Source organism: Sapajus apella, unplaced genomic scaffold, assembly GCF_009761245.1.
Source record: "Sapajus apella isolate SASKATOON/1434 unplaced genomic scaffold, GSC_monkey_1.0 scaffold3, whole genome shotgun sequence".
NCBI classification, from domain to species: domain Eukaryota; kingdom Metazoa; phylum Chordata; class Mammalia; order Primates; family Cebidae; genus Sapajus; species Sapajus apella.
This window is the reverse complement of record NW_022436943.1, coordinates 32,630,072-32,645,629: the sequence shown is the minus strand read 5'-3', so window position 1 is coordinate 32,645,629 and position 15,558 is coordinate 32,630,072. Positions and strand designations below refer to the sequence as shown.

The following is a 15,558-nucleotide window of genomic DNA, read 5'->3' as shown; positions in this document are numbered from 1 at the left end:
ATAACAAGACATTTCTGACAAAATATAACTAAGGAAAGAATAAACTATAAAACATAACTTTATTTTGGGCTTTTGTTTTAAAAGGTAAGAAAGGACAAAAATCAAACACAGTTAACTTAGGATGGTGGAATTACATGTAATATTTGTCTTGGTCTTTATGCTTTATTATGTTTCTCAAATATTCAGCATTAGGTATTTCTTTATCTTGAAAAGAAAAATTTCCCTGATGATTTGAAATGTTTTTAAATACTTTTAGTCAGAAAATCTTTAAAAAGTACACAAAAAAGTTAAATGACTCACCTGTTTTAGAAACAAAATAAAATGTTATTTTTACCGTACTCTAAAAATTCAATTCCATGTATTTAAAAATAAGTATTATATACTGTCTCACATGCATAAGAAATCATAAGTATGTTTATGTATGTGTACATACAAGCATATTATCTATACTGACTGTGATTCAGGAAATTATTTTCTACTCAAAACCAGAATATCTGTTTCAGAGTATAGCAAAAAACTTGAAAAATAGTTCCCAGAATATAGTACACATTCATTAAATGACAGCTATTACTTTTATTTTAGCTCCCACTTTTCTTAGACTTATGCAAGTTGACTACCTCAATCCTCTATATCACATTATATATATAGACCACAGACAACAGACAAATGTCTTCATTCTATTTTATTTCTTGTCACTTCTTGGTAGTGTATGAGAACAAGGTTAAATATTCATGTACAAGAAAATGTGCATGAGAATTTGATTCTATTCTGTGAAAAAGAAGGAAAAGAAACAATGTAATATACTTCAGACTCAGAAGGACTAAGGAAAAAAAAATATGCCTCTAGACGGAGGTTAGCATTAATGCTGTAATATTAGAAAACTTGCACTAAGACTCTGGACTAATCCTCTCACACTGGGATTTCCTCCTGTCACTACAGCAATAAAAAAGCTAACAAAAACATTAAACATCCAATAAGCAAGTTCCTACAGCATTCAACATTCTTGATTATTCTCAGTTTTTTACCCAGGCAACAGAATGCTTCTACTTTGGAAGAGTTGATTCTCTTAGTACTAAGGCTAATACATGCATACAATTGACAGAATTTTTAAACAGCAGGGAATATAATACTCTTTGTATATAAGAACAATCTGAACCCTAAAAGTTCACAATTCTGATTCACCAAAAATAAACTTAGCTAATAAATGTAGGCCTTTTTATTTCCAAAGGTGTCATCTATATTTGAAAGAAAAACTTATTTCCTAAACAAAAACAATTTAACAAAACACAAATGACCTAGTTAAAGCTATTCACATATTATGACCAGCAAATTATTGATTTGTTCTTTTTCATTTAATTGTTGATTTGTTTTGTTTTTCATTTCAAATGACATGATTCACATCTTCTTACCAATCCTTTGGAAACCACTGTACTTTCTGAACTTATAGTGATGAAAATTGCACTCAACAAAATGTTAAATGTGTTTAATAACTTACTCATGTTCATTGATATAAAGTTCTGCAAGTTCATGCCAGGCTTCTTGGTCTCCAACAAATCTGTTGAGAGGAAAAGAAAAAAAAGTAAGTGTATAGATATTCTGTAAATGAACAGCATGAAGACAAACAGGAAAATCAAATGCAAATTCCATTTTAATTAAAAAAGATTTATCAGAATAACAAAACACGATCCTCTTGTAAAACACTCACTGTTCCAGATACTCATTCAGTTCCCGAATGGCCTCCACATTTTTCCCCTGGGCTTTTCGAATGGCAATCTTACGCTTTCTTGCAGCCTGTGGGTTGACATTAATAAAGGATTAGGCCCTCATGATTCCTTGGGGTTTTGTAAAGAAGGTAATTTGACTGTGCAAATTATTATCTCAATGCCAGAGAAATTCCATTGTAGAACTACTGCTTAGTGAGAGTTTATAAACATACCCCATGACATCCCACTGGGGAATTCAAACATTCCTCTAACAATCACATATGCTTTACTTTTGATGCACACAATGTATGCATCGTTTCATCCAAACAAATAACCATCCAGATTCTGATAATTACTAGCCAGCAGGGAATCCTAATCTTTATCCAACTTAAAGTCCTTTACTCTGTCTCATTCATAAGATCTGTATCCTAAGAGGTGGAGGAATAGTGGAGATTAGGGGAAAAAGAATCTCACCATGGCATGGCCCTTGAATATCATTATATAAATATGGCTTCTGACAACGTTTTCACAATTTTAAGACAAAATCTACCCATGAATCTTTCACAAGAATAATACAGTCCTGAAATAAATATTTAAAATAAGCAAAACAAGTAAAAGTTGTATTGTAAAATTTTAAAATGATAAACATAAAAATCAATGCCATTTATTTGTGCATTTATCAAGTATGTACCAGACTTCTATTGTTTGCCAATACTGTGCTAGACAATGAAAATATAAAGATAAAAAATAAATGGTAATTCCTTGAAGGAGCTCAGTCTCAGGACAAAAACATATCAAATAAAAAATTTAATGCAGTAAGAACAATGGCAGAGATATCTAGGGTGTTGTAACAGCAAGGAAGAGATCCCGACACATGCTGTGGCAGAGTGGATGAAGTTGAAAGACAGGAAGCAAAGATGGTCCCACATGTGATACCCCAAAACAGAGTAAGCAGACATTAAGAAACAAAACAGGAAGTTATTTATGGACACTGCAGAGTGGGAAGAAAACATGAGCAAAGGCATAGAAGAAAGCAGTATTGTATGTAATTGAGACTACCAGTTTGAGGCTGAAGTAAACAGTCAGGGACTGCAGTGTGCTATATAAATATTAAATTTACATCCCCACTATTTGTATACTTCAAATACAGAAGGATAAACAATAAAGCATACTATAACTGAGGACAAGCTAAACATTAATTATGAATATAATTTCTTATTGTTTTATATAATATTCCACAAGATGAAGTCAGAAGTAAAATGGATATGGCCTCTTTAGAGTATCAAGAGCTACTCATCACGGGGTGGTGGGTGAGTGATTTTGCTCTGAAGAAATGAAAGTGAAAAGTTTAGAGAAATCAAGAGACTAAAAAATAAAGGTCAGGGAAATATTTATAATAACTGTGGTAATATTCCGGTAATTAAAAATGGTTTTGAGAACATATATCCTTAAGCATATCTTGAGAGTGAAAAATTAAATGGAATTAAAAAAAGAAGCTACATCCTTAATTAATCAGGTCATGCCAAAGGCCTTAGCACAATGCCTGTCACACAGTAGGCACATTCATATATTTTAAAAATAAGTTTACTGCGTAAAACAAAAAAAAAAAAGCAACACAATAAATGTAAAGTTTTAAAAGTCTCAAGAACTCAGAAGTAAAAGTAAAGCTCTGAAAGTAACTCAAACGCTAAAGCCATTATGAATATTAGACTTAAAAGGGGAGCATTGTCCCTAGTCCTCCCAATAGATGAGAGATAAATTAACATATAATCAAAAAACTGAATTCTTTTGGTCATATAATATCTGATTTCACCAAAATATGAAACATAATTTAAGTTTTTCCTTTCATTTTTCATGACACTACTTCTTCCACAGGCAATATGCAGAGCAAAAAGTCTAGGTTTTGAAATCAAAAAGACAAGAAACTGAATCCCAACTCTTACTCTTATCACTTTCCAGCTTTTTTAATCTCTGCAAACCTCAATAATACCATACACCTCCAAGCATCAATATAAAGCAACTAACATAGCATATTAAATAAATGTTATTTTTGTTTTTTTAAAATATTTGGGTCTATGCTTAACATGTATGTGTTAAACCTTGCTACTAAATTCTAACTAAGTAATCTTTAAAGGACTGGCACAGGCTTCCTTTGTTTGATATTTATATCTTGCCCCAATCCTTACAGTATTTGTAACAGCAGAGATGAGATACTGTATACAATGAAAACATGTTGAAAATAATTGGATTCACCTGGAAGCAGTGGTGCATGCCTGTAATCCCAACACTTTGGCAGGCTGAGATGGGAAGATCACTTGAGCCCAGGAGTTTGAGACCAGCCTGGGCAACATAGTGAGACCCTGTCTCTACAAAAATATATTTTTTTTTAAAAAGAAAATATTGCATTCAAATGCCATAAATCAAACAAAAAAATCAAAGCATAAATATGATAGCAACTAACACATCTATAGTAATAAGTATGGTATGAACACTGTCCTGAAACTTAGGCACAATGAGTTTCACGAAGATGGACTGAAAACATCTAACTCTGACTCATTGTTTCAGTGAACTGACCACAGAACCATTCCTCTACTGTTGAACACATACTAATGTTTTTGGGTCAGCAGCATTCTGCAGAATACGGTTTGTAAAGCAATGTTCTAGACTGTTTCAAAGATCATTAATCTTTAAAAGTAACTTTTAAAAGAGAATCCTTTTGAAAATGATGGAAAATAGATGTGTTTCCAACTGAAATGTGTAAAAAGGAGTAGAACTAGAGTACGTGAAATTTCTGATTCTCATCCTAGATTCTTCTAGAAGTCTTCCTGAAAGAGGCTGGGCACGGTGGTTCATGCCTGTAATCCAAGCACTCTGGGAGGCTGAGGCAGGTAGATCACTTGAGGTCAGGAGTTCAAGACCAGCCTGGCCAACACATCAAAACCCCGTCTCTACCAAAAATACAAAAAGTAGCCAGGCGTGGTGGGGCAAACCTACAGTCCCAGCTACTTGGGTGGCTGAGGCAGGAGAATCCCTTGAACCTGGGAAGCAGAGGCTGCAGTGAGCCAAGATCGTGCCACTGCACTCCAGCCTAGGCAACAGAGCGAGATTCTATCATAAAAACAAAAGAAAAAATAAATAATAAACAAATAATAGGCTTTATTAATTAGAGAAGGATGCCCCCAAATTCCTACTGTATGAGTAATACATTTCTCAATCATGTAAAACCTAAGATATGGCTAGCATTTTATCTCCTACTATTCTAAAATTTTAAACATTTAAGTGGTACCATTCAGCTATGTAAAGCAAGTCTTCCTAATTAAAATATATATAACAGCTTAAAAAAAAAAAACCTACTAAAGTATCATTACCATATGAGCAAAGGTATATTATTAAGTCATACACTTTTTATTAAATAACAGCCTTTTACAGGCTATTTCTTTTAAAGAAAATCATACTATTTGGGCATAAGAACCAATCTTTATCATAATTGTTTTAAATGAGCATTAAGCAGAGAATTTAGTTCTGCTTAACGCTAATTTAAAACAAGACCATATTTCCTCCTCCTGCCTTAAGGTCTGGGACTTAGGCAATGAAGGTGATCCCTGAGAGTGGGGAAAACAAACCAGGTGAGCCCCATTTTTATTACCCTGGCTTACTGTTTTGACTGACAGAGTTTCAAGGGTGCTGTGCAGGAAGGGGAAAACCAGGTTGAGCCAAGTGAACTCCCTGAGTTCAGGAGAAGGAACTGAGAGTCCAGAGTGATCAAAGAGGTTAGACTTCATAGGACAGATGCCAGAGAAGAAAGAAAAATAGAGAATAAGGATTCTGGGGCTGTGCAGTGTTCCCTTGAGTACTTAGTTTTGTACTGATTAGTGTATGCAGGTGAGGAAACTACCCAAGGCCGTGGAAAGAACCACCAGAGAGGGTTATGGGGAAAAGTGCACAGCACTGGTACAGGGCTGGAAATAGTCTCTTTCTACCAGCCAGCCTGGGAAATGTCTTGATTCATGTGCACTGAATAGAGTACCTAGAAGAATCTTGCTTCAGCAAATGGGGAATAATTAGCCCTGGTCTAAACACTTTCTGGATCGGGTCTAACAAAAACTCAAAAGGTTAGAACCGTTTGCAAGTAACTTAACTGCATCCCAGAAGAAAGTTCCAGAATATAGGAACAGAAAAATGGAAAGAGGCAAAAGGACACTTTTAAGCATGGCTCTGTTGAGTATCTTGATTGTGCTGATGGTTTCACAGGTATATACAAACATTAAAACGTATTAAATTGTAAACCTTAAATATGTACCATTTATTCTATGTCAATTTCATGTAAAAACAGTTAAAAACCAGCATTAAGACTACATGTTAATAGTCTTGAATATTTAACAACTTTGATTTTGCATTTCTTTTACTATTTTTCCTGCAAAATATGCCAAAGTTCTCATTTTTTCTAATCTTGTTTGATCGATCTTTATAAAAGTAAAGTCTTAAAGATGAAAAATTCTGCATCTAAGTGATTTTAATATCTGGAGTTAAAATTTCTATTATAAAATACAAAACTTCAAAAAGTACTCCTTATGATATAGGATAAGTTATTTTTTAAAAGCCATTTAAGGCTGGGCATGGTGATTTACACCTGTATGACTATAATCTCAGCATTTCGGGAGGCTGAGGCAGGCGGATCACCTAAGGTGAGGAGTTTAAGACCAGCCTGGCCAACACAGTGAAACCCTGTTTCTACTAAAAATACAAAAATTATCTGGGTGTGGTGGTATGCCCCTGTAATGCCAGCTACTTGGAAGGCTGAGGCAGGAGAATCGCCTGAACCTGGTAGGTAGAAGTTGCAATGAGCTGAGATTGTGCCACTGCACTCCAGCCTGGGCGGCAGAGTGAGACTCCATCTCAAAAAAAAAAAAAGCTATTTAAAGTCTTGCCATATAATTCAAAGCATATCTAAAATTTTAAACAAACAATATACAATGTATCATACATAAAACAGACAACCAATTACGAAAACAAAAACACTTAATGCTAAAAAGCTAAGATAAAAATAGAACACACATCTTAGTTTTTGCACATTCATACAGAATGGTACTGGACACTGAAGGAAGTGCATGATCAGTAGCTATCTGCAGAAGAAATGAACACATTACAAATTTTACAGCTGGAAATAACTGAGGAGCAGGCAGTAATAATTGTATCTCTTCATTTTATGTAGACAAAAACCAAAGCCCAGACTTACACTGCAAATCCTGGGGCTCTTGAATATATTCACATCTCTGTTTTGCCATAGTCCCTTGCTCTCTGGAAACTTACTACTCAGCTGTTCAATTCCTTATTCAGATAATGTATAACTGTGAATGAACAGTCAAGCAGCATATCTCCCAAAAGCCATACAAAACTCTAGGTTTTGAATGATTATCGAGCAACCAGAATAAGGCTCAACAAGGCTTCTTGTGGTTTCTGGGTCACTTTTGAGTCTTATCCAGAGCACACAAAAAAGGCTTGTAAAAAAGATTAATTTTGGCCAGGCACAGTGGTTCATTCCCGTAATCCCAATACTTTGGAAGGCCAAGGTGGGAGGAGCACCTGAACCTAGGAGTTTCAGACCAGACTGGGCAACACAGCAAGATGTTGTCTCTACGAAAAATTTTAAAAGATTACTTGGGTGTGGTGGCACGTGCCTGCTAATCAGGAAGCTGAGGTGGGAAGTCTGCTTGAGCCAGGAGTTAGAGGTTACAGTGAGCTATATCGCCTCAATGCAATAGAGCCTGGCAATAGAGCGAGATCCTGTCTCAAGAAAAAAAAAATTCTATCATAGCTTCCTTAGTGTAATATTCTATAAAGTAAAAATATGCTTAGATTTTTAAAAATAAAAACAAGTTATTAGTCTTCACATACTCTTCAATAGTGACAAATAGAGTCTAGTTAAATGACTAAATATAAATAATAAAATTTCTGTAGGGGTAACAGCTGGCTGTCGTGCATATTAACTAACTACTCTCAATTTCATTAATTACCATTGTTTCTTTCCTCATGATAAATAGCCTTCATTTCTGAAATCAAAGTACCTATCCAAAGTTTCTTACTAACTGTACAACCTTGGGCAAGTCACTTAACTTCTCTATGATCTTGTGTGCCTACAGAATAAAGACAATATCTGACAGGATTATAATGATAATTAATGAGATAATATATGTAAAGTGCTTAGCTCAGTGATGGCCCATAGCAAATATTTGGACAACATTATCTTCCTTCATTATCATCATCATCATGATCATCAACATTTTCTTCAATTCTGTCACTCCTCCTTTCACCATTTTCCTCATATTTATACTCTGCTTTGTAGAAAGCTGCAGCTTTATCTCAGTTGTAAAGCAGAAAAGAAATCTGGATGATCACATAAGCTGTTCTTTTAACTGAACATGCTTTACTTTAGTGTTTTTTAAAAAAAAATTCACAAAATCGAGCTCACTAAACAAATCATATCATCCCTTACTCAATGCTAATAATTAACATTTTTGCCCTCACAAAGTTTAGAAGATTTTTAGCCAATACCAATTCAAATAATTTGTGGCCCTAACTGATGTTCTGAAAAAACAATTTGGAGGCATTAAGAAATGCAACAGTTCTCAAGAACCCATGTATGATAGTGAAAAACGCGCTACTAAAAGAATACTATGAACCACAAACAATTTACTCCGTTATTCAAAAGTAAATCAGCTGGCCAACAACATAGATCCTATTCTATTTTCTTCAATGAGCATCGATACATAAGGTTTAATCCCTGGCCTCAAAGAATTCATCTTTTAAGTGAAATGTGTGTTAAATATAATATAAATAAAATTGAGAAGGAACAACTATAAAGGTACAGTATGTTTTAACATTCAGAGTGAGCATAAAGGTTATTGCGATTTTTACTGAAACAATCAAAGGGGAGGTTGCTAAAGACAGCTAGACCCTGAAGGAAGACTAGGATTGGAACAGTCATCCTCCTGTAAGATTTTTCCAACTAACGTTATATACACTAGTGCAAAACAATAAATGGGGATCTATATAATTTGTTTCAAACTTTTAAAGACCATGAATAAATCTTCATCCAACTGGCTACATGTCTTCTATAATCTTACACAGAATAGGGCTAGCTAACAATTTTTTTCTAAAAGACATAACACTTTTTTTTATATTTAAATAGGCTACTTGGGGAAGAGATACAACCTAGAAAAGGATTAAAGGACTAAGGCCTACCAGCAAAATACAATCTAGAACCTCCCTCCTGTCTCACTCCAGACTCAAGGACCCAGAAGGAACTGGACCATTGACCAGAAAAAGGAAAGCAGAATACAGGTTCCCTACCTCCAAGCTTCATACCTAGAACCCTGAAAAATGTGGCATTTTAAAAGCATCTTCTGGAACAAGATGCCCTCTCAAGGTAATTGGTCTTATGCATTTACTGTTTATGGAACAAATGTCTGACTGTGTACTGGCATGTATTCAGCAGCACTGTTGACCGCAGTGCCCTGTGTTTACCAAAGATACTGCGCTCAAAGTAGAGGTTTTACTCTACTCATCACTGCAATCTGAACACTGCTCCACGATCATGCAGAGGCCTGTGTTCTGTTCCCTATAAAGGGAAATATGCTCTGAGTCTGACACCCCCCGTGGCTGTGCTTGGTACTTGGTACCAACCCCTGGAGGTGTCCACAACCACTTGGGACAGAAGGTAGAATTTCAGAAAGGAGCTTAATTGGATCTTCAATGACAGACTTGAAGTAGCCGTGGCCCAGATGTCAGCCCTGCCCAGAAGTGCCAGGAGGAGGCTTTGTGGGCACTGGAAGTAGTGCAGGGCCTGCCTCCCTCCGCTGAATCCAATGGGCACAAGTAGGCTGGCGTAAAGAGTCGGCCAGAGTGTGTCAAAGCCCTCCGATGCCTTTTCTTTACGTTTTTTAAAGATTCCCAAATAACTCTCTGAAACGTATCAAAGGGGAACAAGTTTTACCAAAATGAACCCTTTTTCAGTTAACTACTGATCAAATGGATGTATTCTGACCCTCTCAAGTTTCTTTCAACAGTTACGGTGGGGAACTGGTTGTGTTAACTGTGTGATTCACTGCAGCATCTTACCCTCAAGGCACGAGAAGAGGGAGAAGACCAAAATGCAACCTGCAGAGCTGAGCTTAATTCCCCATCACAGTCTGGCCCCTGCTAGAGGAGACTACCCTTCTCAGAGAGAGATTTAATAGGGAATTGAAGGAATAGTTAGGAGGCCAGGAAGATGTGATTGACACTGGTTTTCCAGGTGAATGAGGAAGGTTGGTGGAGGATTTGGTGCTACATCCAGTCAGGACATTTGCAAATGCAAACACATTCCTGTATGAGGCATGTTACAATTTATCAGTTTTTGAGAATAAGTGTATTTTAAGCAATAAGATTCAGCTGGTCAGACTTTTCTAGGCAGCCTCAGTGACACATGTCCTGTGCTGTGACTGTTCTGAAGAGAGTGGCTCTAACCACTGTGAGAAGCCTGAATAAAATCAGCTCCGCTTCCCTCGCCAAAAAAAAAAAAAAAACAAAAAAAGCATTTTTAACCTTGGCACAGAGGAAATTACATCTAATTCATAAATAAAACTTCAAATACTATATATCACAATAGGCAGAGTTCACAATTCAGGACAAAATCTGATCTTTCTAAAGTATGAAATCAACTACAAGACAATAATTACTCTGCTTTCTGAAAGTTATTCCTTCAACAAGTATTCACTGAAAGCCCACCAAATGCTGGGTACTGTTCCACTCAATGGATGTAATTTTTTTTCCCTTAAGGAAGACTGAAAGTATGAAACGTCAATCATTTAAAAAAAAAAAAAAAAGAGCTAAAACTGGTACTGGAGTAAGACAAATAGTAAAAGCTGATAATAGCCCAATCCCCTCCAATTCCACCTTAGTTTTAGATTCCCATAATCTCTAGCCTAAGACAGAACAGCCTCCAAATTACATATCCCTTCTCATCTCCTCCAAAATATATCCTATATAGATGACAAGTTATCTCTGAAAATAATTGATGGTATTTACCTAATCAAACTTTGACTTGGTTCTCCATTCTCTAAGAATAAAAATTAAAAATTTTAAGTATAATATACCAAGCTGTTCACAAATAGAGACCTTCTTTTTGTACTTCTAGCTACTCTGTACAATGAATCAACTCAGAGGTATAAAATATTGTTTTTTCCTCAGAGGTAAATCAGTGCAGGAGGAGGATAACTAGACAGAGCACCAGAACCTTGCTTCTCTTTATCAGAGGAGAAACGAAATTTGAAAAAGGTGTAAAAGACAGCTTCGAAAGAAAAATACAAATGGCTATTTAAACATATTAAAAGAAGTTCAGCAGTACTTATAATGAAATTATAAAATAACATTTTTAACCAATGAGACTGGCAACTAGTCAGAGAAAAAAGCTGGCAATATACCATATGGCAGGACATGGGGAAAGTGGCACTCTCATAAGCCATAGAAAAGTGGGTACAGATGAATAAAAAGCCTTTTTAAAAGGAAATTTGGTAACATCAATCAAAATTTAAAATGCAAGGACCTCCTGAACCAGATATTTCACTTCTAAAGATTCATCCCACAAATGACATCCACTGAAAAACTGTTTCTGAGAGCAACATCAGAATCAACCTAAAGGTTCACCAAGGGGACTCTGTTAAAGTAACTTTTTCATGAAGACAAGGAACTATATATCCATGCACTGCAATACTGTATAGCTAGTCAACAGGATAATGTAAAGGATGTGCTGACATGGCAAGATCTTTAAAATATATTGTTACACAGAGCATACCACATTTGCATTTCTAACCATTATCCCCATCAGAGGAATAAATACATACACACACACACACACACACACACACACACACACACACACTCCTATTTGTGCATGAAAAAACTCCAAAGATCACATAGAAAAATCATTAACAGTGCTTGCGTAAGGGAAGGAGGACCTGAGCCAGGGGGTAAGGGAACAGACTTATTTTTTAACCACATATATTTTATATTGTCTGCAATTTTTAACATGAGTAAAACTTTCTCAATAGAGTATTCAGAACTTTAAAAAAGACAGATGGGGAGAGGGCATGCCATTTCATCACTCTCTCAAATAAAACATTTTTAAACTTCCATTCTAATTACATTATTCTTTCTTTCATAAGCAGGACTTGTAGTTTAATAATGCTAAGGCTTATTCATGCATTCACTTGGGATACAATGTCTTTGTGTCATTTAAGTCACACTCATCTTTTAAGGCCTTCCAGACTCAAAACTCATGCAACAAGCCACCAAAGAAAGAGAATTTAATAAAATAGTTTCAAAGTCTACAGCATATTCATCACATCATGCTACCTCACTAAAAGCATAGAAAAGGCAAGATGCTATCTAATTTATCCTTGTGTTCCCACTACCAAGCACACTGCAAGCACTCAGCAAATGTTCTCTGAAAGAATAATGAATGCATATGTGTAGGAAGCAGAGCAGCTTAAAGCTTCAACGAACAATTTTATTTATATACTGGATATCCAGAAACAGAGGCATAAGACAAACAAAAAAGGTCACGTGATCACTTTTTGACAATGCAGAGAACAACAGTAAACGTCTGAACTACAGCTATGCATTAGGATTAACTTTCCCACCTTTGAGATATTAAAGTTGCTTTGAAAAAAGAAACGATGATGTCTTCTACACAGTAACTTTAATTGTTGCATATTAGTGAAGCCTACTAATAGACTTTATTAGTTCTAGGTCTTTTATGGTTTTGTTTTCTCCTTCAATGTCTAGCACAGTGCTAAGGATACAGGGACAGAAACAGAATTTCTACTCTTAGAGCAACTCTTTGATGGTTCATGGCAGGTATTCAATAAATGTTTACAGAAGGAAAGAAGAGACTGAGAAAAGATTAGATAATGTTTGATAAAAGAATAATACATTTAGCAAAGCAAAATTAAGTCATCTTGCTCTCAAATGTTTACCTAACCACGAAGGGACCTAGTTACTACAAGATGAGTATCCCTTAACCAAAAGGCTTGAAACTAGAAGTGTTTCGCATCTCAGATATTTTCAAATTTTGGAATATTTCTGTATGTATTAGATATCACAGCAAAAAGGATCCAACTCTAAACACAAAATTGGTTTACATTTCCTACACACCTAATACACACAGCCTGAAGGTAACACTTTTATACAATGTTAAACAATTTTGGGGAAAAAACAATATTTTCATTGTGTTTTGACTGTGACTCATCACAAGAGATCAGGGATGGCCTGTGACATTATTTCATTCTTCAAAAAGAGTTGAATTTTAGAACACTTTGGATTATAAATTTTCAGGTGAAGGATGTTCAACTTGTACCACTTCATACATATTCTATGAGGGGAACCATTTGGATTTCCCTTTTAGCCAGTTTTAAAAGTCACAAAAAGCCATAAAATATGAAAGGTATTACAAAGACAGAGCTACATAATAATTACATATTATCTTATATTCTAAAGAAGTGAAATAACTTATTAAAGAATCCCAATTTAAGCTGAGACGGAAGTAAAATATTATACTCCTAATTCCAAAATTGACTTAAATTATATTGATTTAAGAAAAAATAAAATTCAGAAACTGTTCAGAAACTTGATTTCATTTTTTTCAATCTATGGCTAAGTGAAAAATTAGTATATTTGTAATCATGATGAAGTCTTATAATTAAAGTAAGAAAATAAGTACATGAGAAAATCTTCAGAAAAAAACAATGAGTGCTTTTTATAAGAAACTGTTGAACTAAGACAGATGGTAAGCTACTAAAACTGTTAGATTACGAAATTATTCAAAAACTTTCCTATTTGAACTCTTTTTACTGTCAGTATCTACATAAGCTTATAGAAGCTATCTTTTTATTTTTTTAACTACAGATTGGTTTGCAGCTGTTAAAACTTTTCCTTCAACTTTCTATATTCTGAGAATCTTCACAAAATAAAGTTCTTAGCTATCTACAACAACACACACACACACACACACTCTCTCTCTCTCTCTCTCTCTCTCACTCAAATAGTGGTTTGGCTGTGTCACCACCCAAAACTCATCTTGAATTGTAACTCCCACAACTCCCATGCATCAATAGAAGAACCCAGTGGGAGGTGATTGAATTATGGGGGCATGTCTTTCCTGCACTGTTCTCATGATAGTGAATGAGTCTCACAAGATCTCATAGTTTTAAAACAGGAGTTTCTCTGTACAAGCTCTCTTTGCCTGCTGTCATCCATGTAAGATGTGACTTGCTCCTCCTTGCCTTCTGCCATGATTTTGAGGCCTCCCCAGCCACATGAAACTGTAAGTCTAATAAACCTTTCTCTTTTGTAAATTGTCCAGTCTTGGGTATGTCTTTATCAGTAGCATGTATACAGACTAACACAGTAAATTGGTGCCAGTAGAGTGAGGAGTTGCTAAAGAGATAGCTGAAAATTTGGAAGCAACTTTGGAACTGGGTACCTGCAGAGGGTGGAACAGTTTGGAGGGCTCAGAAGAAGATGGGAAGCTGTGGAAAAGTTTATAACTCCCTAAAGACTTGTTTATGGCTTTGCCCAAAATGTCAATAATGATATGGACAATGAAATCCAGGCTGAGGCGGTCTCAGATGGAGATGAGGAATTTGCTGGAAACTGGAGCAAAAGTGACTCTTGCTATGTTTTAGCAAAGAGACTGGCGGCATTTTGCCCCTGCCCTACAGATTTGTGGAACTTTGAACTTGAGAGAGATACTTTAGGGTATCTGGTAAAAGAAATTTCTAAGAAGCAAAGCATTCAAGAGGTGACTTGGGTGCTGTTAACAGCTTTCAGTTTTAAAAGGGAAGCAGAGAATAAAAGTTCAGCAAGTTTGCAGCCTGACAATACAATAGAAAAGGAAATCTGACAAAGGACTTATATCCAGAATCTACAAAGAACTAAAAGAGATTTACAAGAAAAAAACAAACCCATTCAAAAGTGGGCAAAGGGTATGAACAGACACTTTTCAAAAGAAGACATATATGAGGCCAAAAAATATATGAAAAAATGCTCCTCATCACAGGTCATCAGAGAAATGCAAATCAAAACTACACTGAGATACCATCTCACACCAGTAAGAATGGCGATCATTAAAAAATCTGGAGACAACAGATACTGGAGAAGATGTGGAGAAATAGGAACACTTTTACCCTGTTGGTGGGAGTGTAAATTAGTTCAACCATTGTGGAAGACAGTGTGGCGATTCCTCAAGGACCGAGAATCAGAAATTCCATTTCACCCAGCAATCCCATTACTGAGTATACATCCAAAGTATTATAAATCGTTCTATTATAAAGACACACATACGTATATTCACTGAAGCACTGTTTACAATAGCAAAGACCTGAAACCAACCCAAATGCCCATCAATGATAGACTGGACAGGGAAAATGTGGCACATATATACCATGGAATACTATGCAGGTATAATAAACGATGAGTTCGTGTCCTTTATAGGGACATGGATGAACCTGGAAACCATCATTCTCAGCAAACTGACATAAGAACAGAAAATCAAACACCACGTGTTCTCACTCACAGGCGGGTGCTGAATAATGAGAACATATGGACACAGGGAGGAGAGCATCACACACTGAGGTCTGTTGGTGGGGGGACTAGGGGAGGGACAGTGAGGTAGGGAGTTGGGGAGGGATAACATGGGGAGAAATGCCAGATATAGGTGATGGGGATGGAGGCAGCAAACCACACTGCCATGTATGTACCTATGCAACAATCCTGCATGTTCTTCAAATGTACCCCAGAACCTAAAGTGCAATAAAAT

At 35.8% G+C, this 15,558-nt stretch overlaps 1 protein-coding gene across 5 annotated transcripts in view; it reads right to left on the bottom strand.

Annotated features, from left to right (window-relative positions):
• EMC2 (ER membrane protein complex subunit 2) overlaps positions 1-15,558 on the bottom strand; it is a 126,546-nt gene that overhangs the window by 79,875 nt on the left and 31,113 nt on the right. For all 5 annotated transcript variants that reach the window (XR_004260912.1, XM_032251870.1, XM_032251839.1 and 2 more), the window contains 2 exons: positions 1,706-1,791; positions 1,496-1,555 (listed from right to left, as the gene is read on the bottom strand). Coding sequence is in view for 4 of the 5 variants with exons in the window: in XM_032251870.1 (XP_032107761.1) it covers positions 1,496-1,555; positions 1,706-1,791 (146 nt within the window). In the remaining variant the exon portion in view is untranslated. The remainder of the gene's footprint in view (positions 1-1,495; positions 1,556-1,705; positions 1,792-15,558) is intronic.